The sequence below is a fragment of the Lontra canadensis genome, unplaced genomic scaffold, assembly GCF_010015895.1.
Source record: "Lontra canadensis isolate GAN:19392208 unplaced genomic scaffold, GSC_riverotter_1.0 scaffold1, whole genome shotgun sequence".
Lineage (NCBI taxonomy): Eukaryota > Metazoa > Chordata > Mammalia > Carnivora > Mustelidae > Lontra > Lontra canadensis.
This window is the reverse complement of record NW_022630995.1, coordinates 117,796,006-117,815,381: the sequence shown is the minus strand read 5'-3', so window position 1 is coordinate 117,815,381 and position 19,376 is coordinate 117,796,006. Positions and strand designations below refer to the sequence as shown.

Sequence of the window (19,376 nt, the reverse complement as noted above, 5' to 3'; positions counted from 1 at the left end):
TTCTGTTTCATTTTAGTTCAAATTGATAGTGTTTATGCTGAAATAATTTCCTCAAACTCTGGGTTTTGAGTGGCTTTCACAGGGATTCACTGCATTTGACAAAAGCTATACTTGTAGGGTTTTCAAGAAATGAAATAATCCTTTTTTTGTCTTTGTCCTCTGCTGAGATGGCTAAGGGAAAACTCCCGAGTTTACTAGAGGCCCTTAAAATGTTGAAAGGGTCCTTTGTGTGACTAAATCTTTGGCCTTTTGATCTTTTTGAAATCTTACCAGACAGTCATTTTTTGGGGTGCCTGGATGACTCAGTCAGGAAAGCCTCCAACTCTTGATTTTGGCTCAGGTCATGATCTCAGGGTGGTGAGATGGAGCCCTGCCTTGGGTTTCAAGCTTAGTGTGAGTCTGCTTGTTCTTCTACCCCTCCCCCTGCGCCCCCCCCCCAACTCACACTCATGGGCTCTCTCTCTCTCTCTCAAATAATAAAATCTTTTTTTAAAAAATGTCTTTTTCTCCATTGTTCTTTTGTTAAACATTTTTTTATTTTTAGCATCTTTCTATTTGGAGAGGCTGGGCATTTTAGAAATCATCTAGGCCTATTTCCTTTCTCTTTAGTAACTAGTTCCTCAATTTATCTCTTCCCTTTGCATTTTACTATAAAGAACAAAAGTGAAGCAGACAACACCTTCAACACATCACTTGGAAATGTCCTTAGTTATATATCCAGTTTTAACACTGGTAAGTTCTGCTTTCCATATAACTGTAGGATACAATGTTGCCAAGCTTTCTGCTACTACATAACAAGGGTCCCCCTTATTCCAACTTCCAGTATAGGCATACCCCATTTTACTGCACTTTTTTTTTTTTTTTTAAGAAGTTGAATATTTGTAGCAACCTGCCTTGAGCCAGTCTGTCAGTGCCATTTTTCCAACAGTATTTGCTCTTGTAGATTTCAAATTTTTAACTATTTTGTTATGGTGCTGTGTGATCACTAATCTTTGCTGTTACTATTGTAATTGTTTTGGGATGCCACAAATTGTGCCAATATAAGATTGTTAATGTAATCAGTAAACATTGCATGTACTCTAACTGCTCCACCAACTGACAGTTCCCCCATCTCTCCCTCTCCTCAGATTCCCCTATTCCCTGAGACACAACAATAGTGAAATCAGGTTAATTAATAACTCTACAAGGGCCTTGAAGTGAAAGGAAGAGTCATATGTCTCTCACTTGAAATCAAAGGTTAGAAATAATTAAGCTTAGTGAGGAAGGCATTTCAAAATCCACGATAGGTCAAAAGCTAGGTCTCTTGTGCCAAACAGCTAACCAAGTTGTAAATGCAAAGGGAAAGTTCTTGAAGGAAAATTAATAAGTGCTACTCTAGTGAACACAGGAATTATAAGAAAGTGGAACAGCCTTATTGCTGATATGGAGTAAGTTTTATTGGCCTGGATAGAAAACAGAAGATCAAACCAGCCACAAAAGATGCCCTTGTCAAAGCCTAATCCAGAGCATGGACCCAATTCTCTTCAGTTCTCTGAAAGCTGAGAGTGGTGAGGAATCTGCAAAAGAGAAGATGGATGCTAGCAGAGGTTATTTCATGAAGTTTAAGGAAAGAAGCCATCTTTATAACATAAAAGTCAAGGGCGCTTGAGTAGCTCAGTCAGTGAAGCGTCTACCTTCTGCTCAGTTCATGATCTCAGGATCCTGGGATCGAGTCCCAATCGGGCTCCCTGCTTGGTGGGGAGCCTGCTTCTCTCTCCTTGTACTCCTTTTTCCCTGCTCATGCTCTCTCTCTCTCAAATAAATAAAATCTTTTTAAAAAATAACATAAAAGTCAAAGTGAAGCAGCAGGTGGTAATGTAGAAACTGCAGCAAGATATTCAGAAGATCTAACTAAGATGATTACTGAAGGCATCAGTAAACAGATTTTCAACGTAGATGAAATAGCCTTCTATTGGAAGGCAATGCCATCTAGGACTTTGGTGGCTTAGAGAGGAAAAGTTGATGCCTGGCTTCAAAGCTTCAAAACACGGGCTGGCTCTCTTGTTAAGGGTAGTGCAGCTGGTGACTTTCAATACTCAACCATTCTGAAATTCCTCGGGCCCTTAAAAATTATGTGAAATCTAATCTGCCTGCGCCTCAATGGAACAACAAAGCCCGGATGACAACAAATCTATTTATAACATGGTTTACTGAATATTTAAGCCCATTCTTGAGACCTGCTTGCTCAGGAAAAAAGATACCTTTCAAAATATCAGTGCTCATTGACAATTCACCTGGTCACCCCAGAGCTCTCATGGACATGTACAAGACTAATGTTATTTTCGTGCATGCTGACACAACATCCATTCTCAGCCCATAAATAAATCAAGGACTATTTGTGACTTTCTATTTAAGAAATACATATTGTAAGGATTATAGCTGCCATAGACAGTGATTCATCTGATGGGCCTGTGAAAAATACATTGAAAACCTTACAGAAAGTATTGAACTTTCTGGATGTCATTAAAAACATTCATGATTCATGGGAAGGGGTAACTGTATCAACATTAATAGGACTTTTGGAAGAAGTTGACTTTGGCATAGGATTCTGAGCCTCGGATGGGGGATGCATTTGAGGAGTGCAAGTAGAGGAAGTAACTACAGCTATGGTAGAAATAGCAAATGAACTAGAATGAAAAGTGGAGCCGAAAGGTGTGACTGAATTGCTGCAATCTCACGATAAAACTAACAGACGAAGAGTGGCTTCTTATGGATGAGCTAAGAAAGTGGTTTCTTGAGATACAATCTACTCCTGGTGAAGATACTATGAAGATTGTCAAAATGACAGCAAAGGATCTAGAATATTACATCAACTTCATTGATAAAGAAGGAACAGGGTTTGAGAGGATCGACTCCAGTTTTTATTTTATTTATTATTAAAAACTTATTTATTTATTTAAGAGAGAGCTCACATGGGAGGTGTGGAGGGACAATAAGAAGGAGAGAGAAAATCTCAAGCAGTCTCCTTGCTGAACATTTAGCCCAACACTGGGCTCCAGCTCACAACCGTAAGATCATGACCTGAGCAGAAATCAAGAGTCAGATGCTCAACCAACTGAGCCATCCAGGCGCCCCAGCTTGACTCCAGTTTTTTAAAAAGTTCTACTATGGGTGCCATGCTGAAAGAATCCATCAATGTGGCATTTTCAATGTTGTCTTATTTTAAGAAATTGCCACAACCACCCCAGCCTTTAACAACCACCACCTTGATCAGTCAGCACCATCAACATTAAGGCAAGACCATCTACCCGCAAGATAATTCACTGAAAGTTTAGATGGCACTTAGCATTCTTTAGCACTAAAGTTAAGGTATATACAGTGATTTTTTTTTTTAACATAACACTATCGTACACTTGTACTTTATAGGGTAATCATAATTTATCTGCCCTGGGAAACCAAAAATTTCATTTGACTTGCTTTATTTCAATACTCACTTTATTGTGGTGGTGTGAAACTGGACCCGCAGTATCTCCAAGTTATGCCTGTACCATGTTCCTCATTTCCTTCTGAGTCCTTCAGCAGCATCCAGATTAAGGTCCAGATGTCTATTAATGTTCTATCCAAGGCAAGTTAGACTTTCCCTATCACACATCTCAAAATTCTCACAGCTTCTATTCAGTATCCAATTCCAAAGCCATGCTCAGGTTTTTATTGTTAATATAGCATTCCTTGTTCAGGTACCAAAATTTGTATTAGTTTTCTAGTGTAACAAATTATCAGCTTAAAATTTAGCATCTTAAAGCAACACATTTATGATTTTACTTTTCTTGTTGGTCAGGAGTCTGGGTGTAAATTAACTGGATCCCCTTTTAGGATCTAACCAGACTGAAATCAAAATGTCAGTTGGGACTACAGTATCATCGGAGGCTCAGAATCCTATGCCATGCTCACTGGTTGTTAGAATTCAGTTCCTTGTGATTGCAGGACCATTTTCTTAATGGTTGTTCGCTGGAGTACACTGCCTGCTCCTATAGGCCACTCCTGGTCTTTGCCATGTACCCCCTACATAGGCTGTTCATAACATGGAAGGAATGTTCAGGGCAATTTCAAAGTTTTGCCTACCACACTAATTTGTTTATTATGCTATAAGGGACAAATAGGAATTTTTTTCTTAATCTTTCATGCATTATGCATATTTGTTTCCTTTAGTGGCTGCCCCCTCTGATATATTTTAAGTCTGCATTTCTTGAGGACAACCAGTAAGTGCTCTAAAGCAATGATCCTTCAGGAGGCATTTCCAAAGATCTGACCAAAAAAAAAAAAAAAAAAAAAAGCAATGATCTTAGCAAAAGTGAGTGGGTGGGGAGAAGGGGTGATGTAGAAAGACAATACTCAGAACTGAAATTCTGTCATTATGTTACTTTCTGTTGGTACTTCCCAGTTGGCGAGGAAAAATGTAACATGTGAAATTAGGGATTTCCCCCTCCCATTTTACTTTTTTTTTTTTTTTAAGATTTTATTTATCTATTTGACAGAGATCACAAGTAGGCAGAGAGGCAGGCAGAGAGGCAGAGAGAGGAAGGAAAGCAGGCTCCCCATTGAGCAGAGGGCCCAATGCAGGGCTTGATCCCAGGACCCTGAGACCATGACCCAAGCTGAAGGCAGAGGCTTAACCCGCTGAGCCACCCAGGCACCCTCCATTTTACTTTTCTCGTAAGTTTAAGTGATATATAGAGAGTGAAGCATTCCAGAGTTTTTCTTCTTGTTTTCTGAAGCTGTCTTTGAAAGCAGGGAACAGGCATATATGATTTCTGTTTAGATAAGTGGTTGACATGAGCCAGAGGCTCAGAAAAGCAATTTAGGCTTGTGTTTGTTTTAGTTTCTCTTCTCTCACTGGAAAAGTAAAATGGAAAAGTTGACAAATATTAAGCCTTGCTCCAACTTCAATAAAAATGTTTAGACACATGCTGTTTTCTATTCTGTGGCAACCTCCAATTAAAACTTCACTAGGTTTTATCTCTTTTTCTCCTAAAAAAAATCCCAATTCTTCCTTAATCTTTCTGGACTATATTAGGCAATAATGTTTTTTCCCCACTCTTTAATCTGTATATACCTATACCCTAATGGAAAGAAATTGTAATGTATTTATTCATTTATTTAGGGAGATTCACTTTCAGTCTTCTAGAGTTATAATAGTGCTTTTATTGTTTCTACTTTGAATGTATCTGTCTTGGTGTCAACCATTCTGGATCAGTAGTTAAAAAGTAGAAATAATCTCACACTATTTGATGTGTCCTCTAATTATTGTGTTTATCATTTTGGGCCTAACTGCTTACAAAATTAGAAGTTGAGAGAAAAACAAGGGATTGCTTTCTTGAATAATGGGTTTTTAAAAAGATTGTGTTATCAAAGCACAAATTCTAATTTTACCAATGTCTAAGTTACATGGCATCTCAGATATGCTTTGGCTATTTGAGGAGGAAGATTGTAGACCTTAGCCATAGATTTTGTTTTTGTAGTCTTATAGATTTGTTTTTTAAGTGGGAGAAGTTAACTCTTAGAAAACAAGTGTTCTGTTTTGTTTTTTGCAGGAATATGATTTTTTTTAATATTTTTTATTTTTTATTAATATATAATGCATTATTAGCCCCAGGGGTACAGGTCTGTGAATCGTCAGGCTTACACACTTCACAGTACTCACTATAACACATTACTTCCCCAATGTCCATAACCCAATCACCCTATCCCTACCCCCCACCCCACCACAACCCTCAGTTTGTTTTGTGAGATTAAGAGTCTCTTATGGTTTTTCTCCCTCCCGATCCCAGAGTATTACATTTTTTCCTTCCCTACCTCTCAACCCCCGTCCCCCACATTACTTCTCAAATTCCTTATATCAGGGAGATCATATGGTAATTGTCTTTCTCTGGTTGACTTATTTCGCTCAGCATGTTTTGTTTTTAAAAGCATGTGTTACCTAAGTTGGGGGTTGGTTTCTTCTGACAATAAAAAAAAATTCAGACAGCTTCATGAGACAAAGAAAAGCATTGCTGTCTTGCTTTTGTGAAGTTTAGATTGTTTTTCCTCTTTTAAACAGTGTTATTGATGCATAATTGACATATGTATATAATAAATTATACGTATTTAAAATATACAATTTGGTAAGTTATGAAATATTTATGCAGCTGTGAAATCATCACAATACAGGTAATGAACATATGCATCATCTCCAGTCATTTTCTCATGTCCCTTTATAATCACTCCCACAGGCTTCCTACAGGGCAATGCCATCCTCAAACAATTATTTGTCTCCTCTGTTTTCATTTTTTAAAAATTTTTCCTTTCCTTCCCCTATGTTCATCTGTTTTATTTCTTAAATTCCACATATTAGTGAAATCATATAGTATTGGTCTTACTCTGACTTATTTCATTCAGCATAATACCCCTTAGTTTCATCCACATTGTTGCAAATGCCAAGCCTTCATTCTTTTTGATGGCTGTGTATTTGTGTGTATGTGTGTGTGTATGTGTCTCTTTGTGTCTCTGTGTGCATATTTGTGTGTACACACGGTGTCCCTTTATCCATTCATCTGCAGGTGGGCATCTGGGATCTTTTCATAGTTTGGCTGTTGTGGACATTGCTACTATAAATTTTGGGGTGCAGGTGCCCCTTAGAATCAGTGTTTTTGTATCCTTTGGGTAAATACCTACTAGTACAATTGGTGGATCATAGGATAGCTCTATTTTTAACTTTTTGAGGAACCTCCATACTCTTCCCCAGGGCAGCTACACCAGTTTGCATTCCCGTCAACCATGCAAGATGGTCCCCTTTTCCATTTGATACTGTGTCTAAGAAGAGTTTGTCTAATTGATTTTATCCTAACTTAAAAAAAAAAAAAAAAAGACCTGTGGGGTGCCTGGGTGGTGCAGTTCATTGAACATCTAACTCTTGATTTCAGCTCAGGTCCTGATCTCGGGGTCGTGAGATTGAGTCCCATGTCGGCCCTGTGTCAGCTCCATGCTCAGTGAAGAGTCCGCTTGAGATTCTCCTTCCGTCTCGCTCTGCCCTGCCCACTTGTGTGCTGTCTCTCTCTTTCTCTCTTTCTAAAATAAATAGAGTTTTTAAAAAATGGCCACCAGGGTATTATGGTATGCAGAAAAGGTTATTGAAAATAATTTTTAAATTATTATTAAATAAGAAATTCTAAAACCTAGTTCTTAAGCTTCTAAGGTCAATTTAGTTATACTTGTAGATGATTTTAATAGTTACTCTTAAGGAGTTCTTTGGTTTGTAACCACATTTTCCAAATTTTATTAATTAAATTTTCTTAAATATTTTAAACTGCACTCATACAACTAACAGTAAATTTTTAAAAGTATTTCAAGGGCACCGTGGTGGCACAGTTGGTTGAACGTCTAACTCTTGGTTTTAGCTCCGGTAGTGATCCCGGGATGGTGAAATTGAGCCCTGTGTCAGATTTGCTCATTGCAGAGTTGGCTTGAGATTCTCCCTCTGCCTCTTCCACTTATGCTCTCTCTTTCTAAAATAAATAAATCTTAAAAAATAAAAGATATTTCCATTGTCTGACTGACCAAAAAAAACAAAACAAAACAACCCTTCTCGAGTACTTAAATAAACCTGATGAATGAAAATTGTAAGTATGCTGAGATTTAAGTTCTCTTAGATGTTCCAGTGGCATTTTGTACATTTCAAAATAAAAGCCTGCACTCATTTTCCCAATTACTTTATTTAAATTGGCATCACAAAGTATATCTGTTATTGTATCTGACCTAGTTCTCTTAAACATTAGAAACAACTAAATACCAAATATATACAGATTCTTTAATTTTATTTTTTAAGATTTTTTTTGAAGATTTTATCTATTTGTTTATTTGTCAGAGAGACAGAGAGTGAGCACAAGCAGGCAGGGGGAGCAGCAGGCAGAGGCAGAGAGAGAAGCAGGCTCCCTGCTGAGCAAGGAACCCGATGCAGGACTTGATCCAAGGACCCTGGGATTATATGACCTGAGCCAAAGCCAGTGATTTAACCAACTGAGCCACCCAGGTGTCCCAAGATTTATTTATTTATTTTAAAGAGAGCATATGCATGAGCAAGAGGAGGGGTAGAGGGAGAATCTCAAGCAGACACCCCACCCAGTGGGGAGCCCCGTGGAGGGCTCAATCCCCCGACCCTGAGATCATGACCTGAGCCAAAATCAGGAGTTGGACACTTGACCAAATGAGCCACCCAGGTGCCCCAAAGGTTCTTTAATTTTCAAAAATACCAACATATGAGCTTATTTCTCTTAAACTTTTTATTAACTTCATTGTGAATCTTTTAGGTTAAAAGATACTTATAATTTGGGGGGGTTGCTTTCTCAGCTCATGGTTTTTTAATGATCAAAGATGTCTTTAGCCAAGACGGTGAGTGGATATTTGCCCAAAACTAGTGGCACACACACACAGCTGTATTCTATGGTTGTTTTGTTCTAAAATAGGGTAATCTTATAGCCCTATTTCCTTAGAATCAACTTAGACACACCGAATTCATTAGTCTACCCCCCACCCCCAGACAAGTTGTTACATGACTTGATTGGATTCAATTAATCTATTTACTATTTCATTCTTTCTGGAATCACTTTTCTGGGCTCCCTATTTGTGAGTGACACAAATCCCTCAGGATTAAAATGACATCTGTTAGAATCCTTTTGTGGCTTTGTCAGACTGGACACAGATTTAAGGTCATGACGATTAATACTTGTGTTAACTAAAAACACAATAATGATTCTGGTTATGCAATATAATTAATTTTTCTTATTTGAAAGTCTTCCCTTAAACTTATTTATGTAACCAACAACATTCAAGGAAACAAAAGTGAAGAATATGGTTAATTTTTTTTTATAATTTTATTTTTTATAAACATATATATATATATATATTTTTCCCCCAGGGGTACAGGTCTGTGGAATATGGTTAAATTTACTGTAAAGCAGAACCTCTTTGATAGTAAAATAATTCCAGTCATACATCTCTTCCCCAGGTTATCTGGTACTGTGCCTAAAGAAAATAACTGAAGTAATACACTTTCAAGAATTTTCATGACAGGGGCGCCTGGGTCATGCATTAAGCGTCTGCCTTCGGCTCAGGTCATGATCCCAGGGTTGTGGGATCCAGCCTCACATTGGGCTCCCTGCTTAGCAGAAACCTGCTTCTCTCTGTCTCTACCATTTTCCCTGCTTGTGCTTTCACTCCCTCTGTCCAAAAAAAAAAAAAAAAAAAAAAAAAAACAACTTAAAAAATATTAAATTTCATGACAAATTGTTTCCCTCGTCTATTGGTTGACTTCAAGCTTCCTTTTCTCCACTTCGTCTCTTTTTTTTTTTTCCTTTCTGCATCCTTCTACTTCTGCCTTTCTTTCATTCCTTTGTCTTGTCTTTCAGAACTAATAATCTGGAAATCTGTAGTAAAGGTGAATAAAAGTAATAGAAAAAAAGATGATGATGGTCACCAAACATGGTGACAATTTAGAAGGTACAGTGTTTGATTTTTAGAAAGCTGCTCTAACATTACATTAAGTTTTGAGACTGGGTGATTAGAAGGGTGATGCACTTTTTAAAAATCTTAAACCTTTTTTTTTTTAGCAAACTATAAATTATAAATTTCCATCTATTCTGTTAGCTAGATAATATTGCTTGAAAAAACAATGTTCCTTCTATGTTTTAGAGTTCCAAAAGTTCCAACCAGAGATGCATAGAGATCCCACTACACTAAATAGAAAAAAATTTAATAAAAATTAAGAGGATTAATAAAATACAATTCAGCCTGATGGAGTCAAACAACAGAAGTATAATTAGTAATCTTTATAGATCGAGAAGTCAAACACTGAAAAAAATTCTGTTGGTTGAGAAGTTACTTTTACTTTTTCATTTTCTTATAGGAAATAGTTATATTTTAAAAACATATTCCTTTAAAAATAAGTAAAAATCTGTATCTTGAGATTTAAAACTTCGTGTGTGTGATACAGGTCACTTTCTTTACAATGAATAAGGTATAATCATAAGCAATTTATTCTGTTCCCCTTCCTTCCTTCCGTCCTCTCTTCCTTCTTTCCTTCCTTTCATAAGAGAAGTTCTTCTCTTGCCTCTATGTAAAAAACTCAGTCTGAAGCATCTGGGTGTTTGAGTCAGTTAGGTGCCTGACACTTGACTTTGGCTCAGGTCATGACCTCATGGTGGTGAGATCAAACACCCGCATCGGGCTCCACACTGGGCATGAAGCCTGCTTGATTCTCTCTCTCCTTTCCCTCTGCCCCCTCCCCCTCGCATGCATGTGGAGGCACACACACACTCTCTCTCTCTCAAAATAAATGAATAAATGAATGAATGAATGAATATTAAAAATAAAAACACAGGTCCATCATTCTCTCCTTATAGTCACTTACTAACTACAGTCACTCAAGTTGAAAATACAGTGTCAATTCCATAATTAAAAGTGCCTAGTTAGTATATTAATCAGCAGTTATGTTCTCATTCAAAGCTAAAACTATTCCTTCCCCTTGCTAGGGTTAGCTATAGGTGGAAGGCAGCGTGCTTGACTTTTTCTTTCTGTTGTTTATCTCCTTACCCACTGGAAAGTTGCTTTATCTGATCGCCTCAGAATTTAAACTGGGGGCAGGAAGAAAGATAGAGGCAAACAATTTTTTACCTGACTCGTAACTCTTTTTGAACTTGTAAGTTCTTAAGGCTGACTCTTTCTCTTATGTGTACTTTTGTGTGTTCTTCAGAGACCTTTACTGGAGCTGTATTTCCTGTGACATTTCAGAAAATGATTCCTCCTATGAGCCAGTACTGAATTCTTTTTCCTCTTCCTTCTCCTCCTTCTATTCCTACCCTCTCATCCTTCCTGTTCATCCACCTTTCCCCACCTTTCCCCTTCTGGAGGTACTCTGGGAACTCAAGAGGTACTCTGAGTAGGGTTGGGGTTTTGTGTTTTTTTTAAGATAACTTTCCTGAGATATAATTGACATATCATAAAATTTACTCTTCTAAAATGTACCTTCAGTGGTTTTTAGTGCAGACACGGAGTTATGCAACCATTACCACAACCTGAATTTTGTAACATTTTCATCATCTGAGTAGGATTTTGGTAGCTCCAAGCTGGCCATCTGTGTGGGCCTGCTTATTTACATCTCCCCATCCCAAAAACAGCATGCTTCCTCACTCTGAATCTCATGTGCCCTCCTCGGGCACCAGTCTGTGGTGTCCTCCCAATGGCATTCTCCCTAATATCAGGGAAGCACTCATAGGGGTCCCATGGAGGCCTCGTTTACCAGGTAGGGTCAAACAAAGGCACCTTTCTATACACCTCCTGTTTTGGTGGGGGCATGAAAATCAGTATAGCTATCTTCAAAGAAATTTCTTCATATGTAATTTTCTCTCTACTCTTTTTATCTTGTGTGTAGCAAGGTAACCTGTTCTCAGACATCTTACTTTGGAAATTTGCTACAGGGTAGACTATCTCACAAATCCTGTTGGTATCTGATTTCTAATAATATCTTGATGTGTCTGTTGAAACTTCAAATTTCATACGGTGCATTATGCAGAAGATAATAACTCAGATGTCTCTTAGAAAGCAATGCAGCTTATTCTTTTTTTTTTAATGTACTATCATTTAATCAAGTGCATAAGAGACAGAGTGTTTTTGGCGAGGATGGGTGCCTGAATAAATAATCACTTCTGTATAAGCTAGGTAAAAATGCCTTTGGCTTTTTCTAAGCAATATCTTATATCTTCCCTTTTAACTACTACATTGTGCATTTAAGTGCATACTCCTCAAGGCAGATCCTAAGCATAAAATGCTATGGTAAACATTTGAAAAGGAAAGTGGCAGGACAAGGTTGTCCTCATTTGTAGCTGGAGTTGCCTTTTTCCAGTCTGGGTTAAAGTAACATAAATACAAATTTTAAAAAAATATTAGCTATCCTTATTAGTTGAATAAACAAAGTCAGCTTTTGTCTGAAACAGCTGTTTTTTATATGTTAATTTTAAAATTTAATGAAGGATATAATTACAGAAAATAAGCATTTAACATTTTCTACTTCCTCTAGCTTCTTTTCCAAACCCATCTCTTTCTGCCTACCAAGAGATATACATTATGCACATTACACTTAAATTGGTTGGGGTGGTTAGAAATCTTAGTGATCAAGAGCAATTTTCTTTTCAAGAAATGTCAATGAAGGAAACTTAATGTATGATGATATCAATTAGCTGCATTCCCACCTTTCACAATGAAAGAAGGATTACTGTGCCCCATAGAAAACCTTAAAAATTGTCATTATATCACCCACTTAATTGAATGCCATTGAAAAAAACTGACCCTATAAAAATGTCCCTACAAAGTCACCCTTCTGAGTTTTTAATTCATTCTCCATAGAGTTAGATTACAAAGCACGTTTACAGGAATAGACTTCTCCATTATAAACCCGAAAATGGCATCATTATTATTAATTATTATTATTATTCCCATGTCACATATGAGAAACTGAGTTTTAGACATGAAATGACTTTTCCAAGGGCAAATGATAAGTTGACAGCATAGTTGGACCTAGAAGTACCTAAGTCCATTCAGTGCAAAATTGATAGTTATACTATATATATCGAAGACAGAGAAATCAGTTAGTGAATGGAAGAAATGTGTTCCATCTTATTTCAGCTCCACGCATTGAGGCTGTAGGAGCTCCTCTCCTCATTTTAGCTGGGATGCATAGAATGAAGCCTAGAACTATAATCTGTAAGGCCTTCTGTTCGGTCTGGCTGTTTTGATGTAATCATCTGCACTTTGCTGCCTCTTGGTACCTTGAACTTTCTGTTTTCTCCCATGAAATAGTCATCATCTGTTTTCTGGTTCAGACCAAAAAGCTGGCCCTATGGGGCTAGGGCAAGGAGCTGGTTTGAGGTTTTTTCCCTCCAGTTCCTTTATCCTCTATGAATTTGAGCTGTAGGGTAATACCTAGATTGAAGACCATATTGAGAAATTAGGTAGGCAGGAACCTCATTCTCTCATCACTAGTATGGAACTTCACTACTGTAAGTGCAGTACAAGTTGCTGATGTGTACCCCATCTGTTACCTTTGCTTCTTAGGTAATATGCACGTGTCACTAGCTGAGGCCCTCGAGGTGCGGGGTGGACCTCTGCAGGAAGAAGAAATATGGGCTGTATTAAATCAAAGTGCTGAAAGTCTCCAAGAATTATTCAGAAAAGGTAAGTCTTTTGTCCTTTTTTTTTTTTTTGGCATATCAGATAGGTGAAAAACACATAAGGAGGCAGAATATAGAAAGGAATACTTTTTCTTATCTTTCTTTGGACTAAAAAACTCAGATCTTCTCTACCTTCATTTGAACATCTTTGTCCCTCATATTGTGCTAGGTGCTGAAAATACAATGCTGATCAAAACCAAAAACATTGACGGGAGCTTGTAATCCAGTGCAGAAAATTGCTATTAGTAAAATATATAAGCAAATGTAAAAAATGCAACCATGACAAGGGCTACAAAGGAGGGGAATCAGTGGCTATGACCCCTAATAGGATTTGACCCGGTGATGGGGAAGAAAAGGAAAGTTCCCTGAATAAGTCATCTCTGAGATAAGATCTGAAAGAAGAGAAGTTAACCAGAGGAGAAGCAGGGGAAAACATTCCTGTCAGAAACAATAATATGTGTATCCCTGTAACTCCAAATTGGGATAATGTAGATTGTATAACTAGTTTGGTGCTTCCCTATAGAGATGATCACCTGGTCCAAATCACTGTGTGGCATTTTGGAGCTGGAAAAGTTAGGGAGTCACTGTCCAGAAACATTTAATACTCTACTGAAATGCTCTACATGAAGATGATATTCACCATTCAGACCACATGGCCAACACCTATTCAGAATAGTAAATAAAGAAACCAAGCTTGACACAATAATTGTTACAGAAATGGGGGAAGATTTGAGCATATAATGGTTTCTCAAAGTATGGTATCTGGATGGGTAGCATCTCCATCATCTGAAATTGGTTAGAAACGCAAATAATGTAGGCCCATGCTAGACCTACTGAATACAAAACTCTAGGGGTAGGGCCCAGCAATTTATGTTTATCTAGTCCTTAAGGATATTCTGATACCTGTGAGAGAATCATTATGCGGGTGAATTGCTGAAGACCATGAACCATGGGAACCTTTTGGAAGGTGTAGGGGTGACCACTCATTGAGTATAAGAAGGTCTAGAGCAGAGAGGAAGACTGTTTGGAGACAGGTGATAAAGCTTTGCCATAGTTGCTTTTATATTCTAATCCAGGGACAGGAATTTGAAACAGTGTTAGGGCCCTCCCAGTTCTGCTATAAACTAGGTGTTTGAGAATCTTTGATTTGAGTTAGGATTACTCTAAAGAAAATATATTCGTTTTATATAATGCCACTTACTTAAATCTAGCTATTTTAAGTAGACCTTGTCTTTTCTTCATTTTAATTTTAATTGTCAGACAATTAAGAAGTATGGGTATTCCAGAATATAGAGCAGTAACCGTGCTCCAAAGATGTTGTTGAAGGAAGGATATGTTGGTAGCATTCCTTAGCTAATAGCCAGTTTAATATTTAAGAAACAACTGTTGGCTGTGAGGTTTTGTGTGGAAGATCCCAAGTAGAGGACACCGTTGGCCTTAAAGGTTCTCTCAGATCAGACAGGATGCATGTGTAGAGTTTACTGTGCCAAATAAATGATTGGGGCAGTAAGTACTAGAGATGTTCAAAGGAGGGAGAGATAATACCTCTTTTTATTATACTAATGGCAGGATCACTGCCCTGGCCATGACTCATACAGAGTATCTGGCACACCGCAAATACCTGGGGGTTTTCTTCTTTCAAATTTTATAATGTTAATAGAGATTGAATGTCTGAATGTAAAGTACTTGTCATTGAGATAAAATTACTGCACAGCATATTGGCACATTACAATGGAGAGACTGGTTATGTTATAAAATGAATTGTGAGGCATTTAGGTCTTAAACACTGTCCAGTGGGAGCTGGATACCATAAGGCCTTCAGTCCAATTCACAGAGAAACAACAGTAATACGGAGAAATTGAATTTGGCTTCTTTGGCAGTCTAGAAATTACCAACTACTGTAATTGCCAATTGGAAATTTGTATTTATTTGGAGGGAATTTATGCTTATTTGATTTTTTTTTTTTTTTTTACCTGAAATCTCTTAGATTTTCATTTCTTTATTTGATAACACAGTGTCTTTTTGGCCCAAGTTCTTCTCCTGACTATTATAACAAACTAAAATTAAAAAATTATTACTTTGCTTTGTTTGTGAAGTAATGGTGTTGGTCTTGGTTTTCTAGTACACCCCCTTATGAATAACAGTAGGAATGTTAGCGGTGGAAAAGCAAGTAAAATACAGTGGTCTCTAAGATGTTTGTTTTTCTAAAATGCATTTCTTCTCTTGGTTTTGTCTTTTTTTTTTTTTAAGATTTTATTTATTTATTTAACAGAGAGAGAGATCACAAGTAGGCAGAGAAGCAGGCAGAGAGAGAGGGGGAAGCAGGCTCCCTGTTGAGCAGAGAGCCCGATGTGGGGCTCGATCCCAGAACCCCGGGATCATGACCTGAGCCAAAGGCAGAGGCTTTAACCCACTGAGCCACCCAGGCGCCCTTTGGTTTTGTCTTTTTGTGCCTATTATGTAAACCTTAGTTTTGGTTCTGATGGGTGGTGTTTCTCTTGAACTTGCACATGGCTCCTGTGTCTTTTTCAGTATATAGGTTCAAGTATGAGCTCCTATGAATATAAGACTAGAAATAAACATTTCCACTGGGAGATTATTGAACAATAATTAAGAAGATGTTTTTTTCCTCTTTTTGAGCCTCCCAGCAATTTAAGGCTTTTGGCCTTTTTTTAAAAAACAAAATTATTGTGGTTGTTATTCATAGAATAATGATAATCTAAGCATGACCTTATTGAAAAACATCATATTTAAATGAGTTTACTGGGCACCTATGTGGCTCATGGGTTAAGCCTCTGCCTTCAGCTCAGATCATGGTCCCAGGGTCCTGGGATTGAGCCCCACATCAGGCTCTCCACTCAGCAGGGACCCTGCTTCCTCCTCTCTCTCTGCCTGCCTCTCTGCCTACTTGTGATCTCTCTCTCTCTGTGTCAAATAAGTAAAGTCTTTTTAAAAATAAATAAATAAATAATAAATTATTTTCTTTTCAGAGAAGTAAAAATATAGAACTTTTTGGAAACTATGATTCCACACATTTAGATGATGGTAATGCTGGTAATTGGTTGTCTTTTCATTACAAGTTTCTTAGTTTTAGTTTCTTATGATTGTTAAAATATGTGATCTATGTGACTAGTTTTCAGAATTTTTACAAGATTTTGTTATGGCCTCGCATATGGTCTAATTTGTAAAATATTCTGTGGGAATTTGAAAGGAATGTGTATATTCTATTTCTAGGATACAAATTAACCTTGTTAATATTAGTGCTTTTAAAATTTTTCTGTAACCATACGAGTTTGTATACTTAATCTGTCGAATTCATAGAGATAGTTAAAATCTCCCATTATAATGATGTGTTTGCCTGTCTTCTTACTACTGCCAATATGTGTTTTTGTGCTATTTTATATGATGCATATAATGACTAATGACTAATTTAAATGGACTGGATGTTTTATCAATATAAAATAACTCTTTTTTTATTCCTTTTTACTACTTATTGACTTAAATTCTATCCAGTCTGCTCTTAATATTACCACCTCTGCTTCCTTTCCTTGCCATTTACCTAGTATATCTTTTTTCCTTCTTTATTTTCAAATCATCTGTATTGTAATTTATGTATCACTTGTATATAGTAGACAGCTGGATTTTACTTTTTTGCTTATTTTTTTAAAAGATTTTATTTATGTGAGAGAGAAAGAGGGTATGCACGATCTGGGAAGGAGCAGAGGGAGAGGGAGAAGCTGACTCCCCCACTGAGCAGGGAGCTAGATGCAAGACTCAGTGTGGGGCTCAATCCCAGGACTCCGGATCATGACCTGAGCCATAAGCAGATGCTTAACTGACTGAGCCACCCAGGGACACCCCTCTCTTTTTTTTGCCTATTTTTTAATTAGGATATTAAAGTGGTAAGTGAAATAAAAGTTCTGGAAGAATTTCATTAAGGGTCCTTCCATATCGTGACACTCGAACTGTACGCTTCTTAATGCACTTTATTAATAGATTGGATAGCATATATTCACTTAAGATTTTAGATTTTACATCATGGATGAACTCTTGCAAAAACTAAGTAGTCCTAGATAATAAGAAAGCAATGCCATCTTCATATGCTTTTTAGATCATCTTTAGAAATGAAATTACTGCTGCCCTGGAATATTTAGTTTATAATATTCGTTCCCCAAATCTGTCATTTTCTTTTTCTTAGTTACAGAACTGTTGCTCTTTGCAGAAAACAATGTTTTGAATCTAAGGGATTTTAAAGTATAAGTGTGGATGATTGGTTGTTGCTAATGCTTCCCCTTCATGACTAATCAGAGGAAAAGAGATATTCTCCCTTACTGAGACAAGGATATAAACCCTTTATATGTAGTCATTCTGGTTCTCTGTTTATTAAATAAGATAATAATTAATGAAATTGGTAAATTAAATAAATAGTTAAAAATAGAATAAAGCATTTTGATAAAGTGCTAAAAAATGAGCAACATTCACTGTCTAAATAAAAACAAAGAGTTAACAGCAAATATCCTTGGAAAATTGAGAAGTCTGTTGTATTTCTTTTTCTTTTTGGGAAACAAATTTGAATAAGTTTGCAGAGAACAGGGCAAATAGACATTTTGGCGGTATTTCACTGTAAACACTTATATGCATGAATGAAAACAAATTACCACAGATATCTGGGACAAATATCAAATAAACTTCTCTGTTCCTCGCTTTTTGAGGAACAAAAAAATTCTACTTTAAAAGGTAGAATTTGTAGATACCTTTTTAAAAAACAGCCTTACTAGAGAATTGTGTATTATTTTATTATCAAAATTAAGTGAAATGTAAGTGTTTTTGTTTTTTGTTTTTTATTAATTTTGTGCATCTGCTTTCACTAATAAATACTTTCAGGGTGCCTGGGTGGCTCAGTTGTTAAGCATCTGCCTTCAGCTCAGGTCATGATCCCAGGACTGAGCACCACATTGGACTCCCTGCTCGGTGGGAAGCCTGCTTCTCCCTCTCCCACTTCCCCTGCTTGTGTACCCTTTCTCAGGTATCTATGCCAAATAAATAAATAAATTTATTAATAAGTAAGTAAGTAAAAAATAAATAAGTAAATAAATATATAAATAACTTGTTTTTTAATCAAGATTTTATTTGTTTATTTGACAGAGATCACAAGTAGGCAGAGAGACAAGCAGAGAGAGAGAGAGAGAAGCAGGCCCCCCATTGAGCAGAGAACCCCACCCCCCGACTCGGGGCTCGATCCCAGGATCCTGGGATCATGACCTGAGCCAAAGGCAGAGGTTTTAACCCACTGAGCCACCCAGGCGCCCCTATAAATAACTTTCTTTTAGGGAGGGTGCCTGGGTGGCTCGGTTGGTTGTGTCTGCCTTCCTCAGCAGAGCATCTCTCTCTCCCTCTCCTTCCTCCCTGCTCATGCTCTCTCTACCTCTCTCAAATAAATAAATAAAATCTTTTTAAAAAAAAAGAAAAGTAAATACTTTTAGGGAAATTTTCTTGCTACTGAAAGGGAAAAATAGCATACAAGGGATACATAAACTCAACCACACATACATGTATATTTTTATTTGTAGAATCAAACTCTTTGATCTGGAAAGATCTTAATGCATTTCACCTAATCATTTTTAGAGATGAGGAAACATGGACTGGTTTAAATGACTTATAAGAATTAATGTTGGCAGAGCAGAATTAATATAACTATCCTAAAATAAGTTATTATGAGCAATACCTATTTAGAGCCATAAAATTACTTTATTATACATGACAATAAAGTTTAAAAATTGATTGCCTTTCTAGGATGTTTAGAGGATGTTCTAGGATGTTCAGGATGTTTAGAGAAGTAACATCAGGGGACAAAAGTGGTATCACTTCAGATTCTACAGATATTAAAGGAATAATAAGGGAAAGTTAGGACCAAAGATGTTGAAAAAATTGAAATGGAAATTGAAATTCAGTGTTGAAATTGAAACAGACACCTTAAAAGACGGAAACTACCAAAGTTCATTCAAGAATGAGTAGACAACCTGGATTGCCGTATTATCTATGAAGGTGAATGAACGTATATTTGTAAATGTTCCACAAAGAAAATCCTAAGCCCCCAGTGCTTCACTAGAGAATTCTAAAAATTTATGGAAGAAATAATAG

The 19,376-nt window shown here is 37.0% G+C and overlaps 1 protein-coding gene across 12 annotated transcripts in view; it reads left to right on the top strand.

The window, feature by feature from the left end:
• The window catches only part of PTPN13 (protein tyrosine phosphatase non-receptor type 13), a 204,879-nt gene that overhangs the window by 36,973 nt on the left and 148,530 nt on the right, over positions 1 to 19,376 (top strand). For all 12 annotated transcript variants that reach the window (XM_032862136.1, XM_032862218.1, XM_032862233.1 and 9 more), the window contains exon 2: positions 13,120 to 13,239. In XM_032862136.1, the coding sequence (XP_032718027.1) occupies positions 13,125 to 13,239 (115 nt within the window). In that variant the 5' untranslated portion in view covers positions 13,120 to 13,124. The remainder of the gene's footprint in view (positions 1 to 13,119; positions 13,240 to 19,376) is intronic.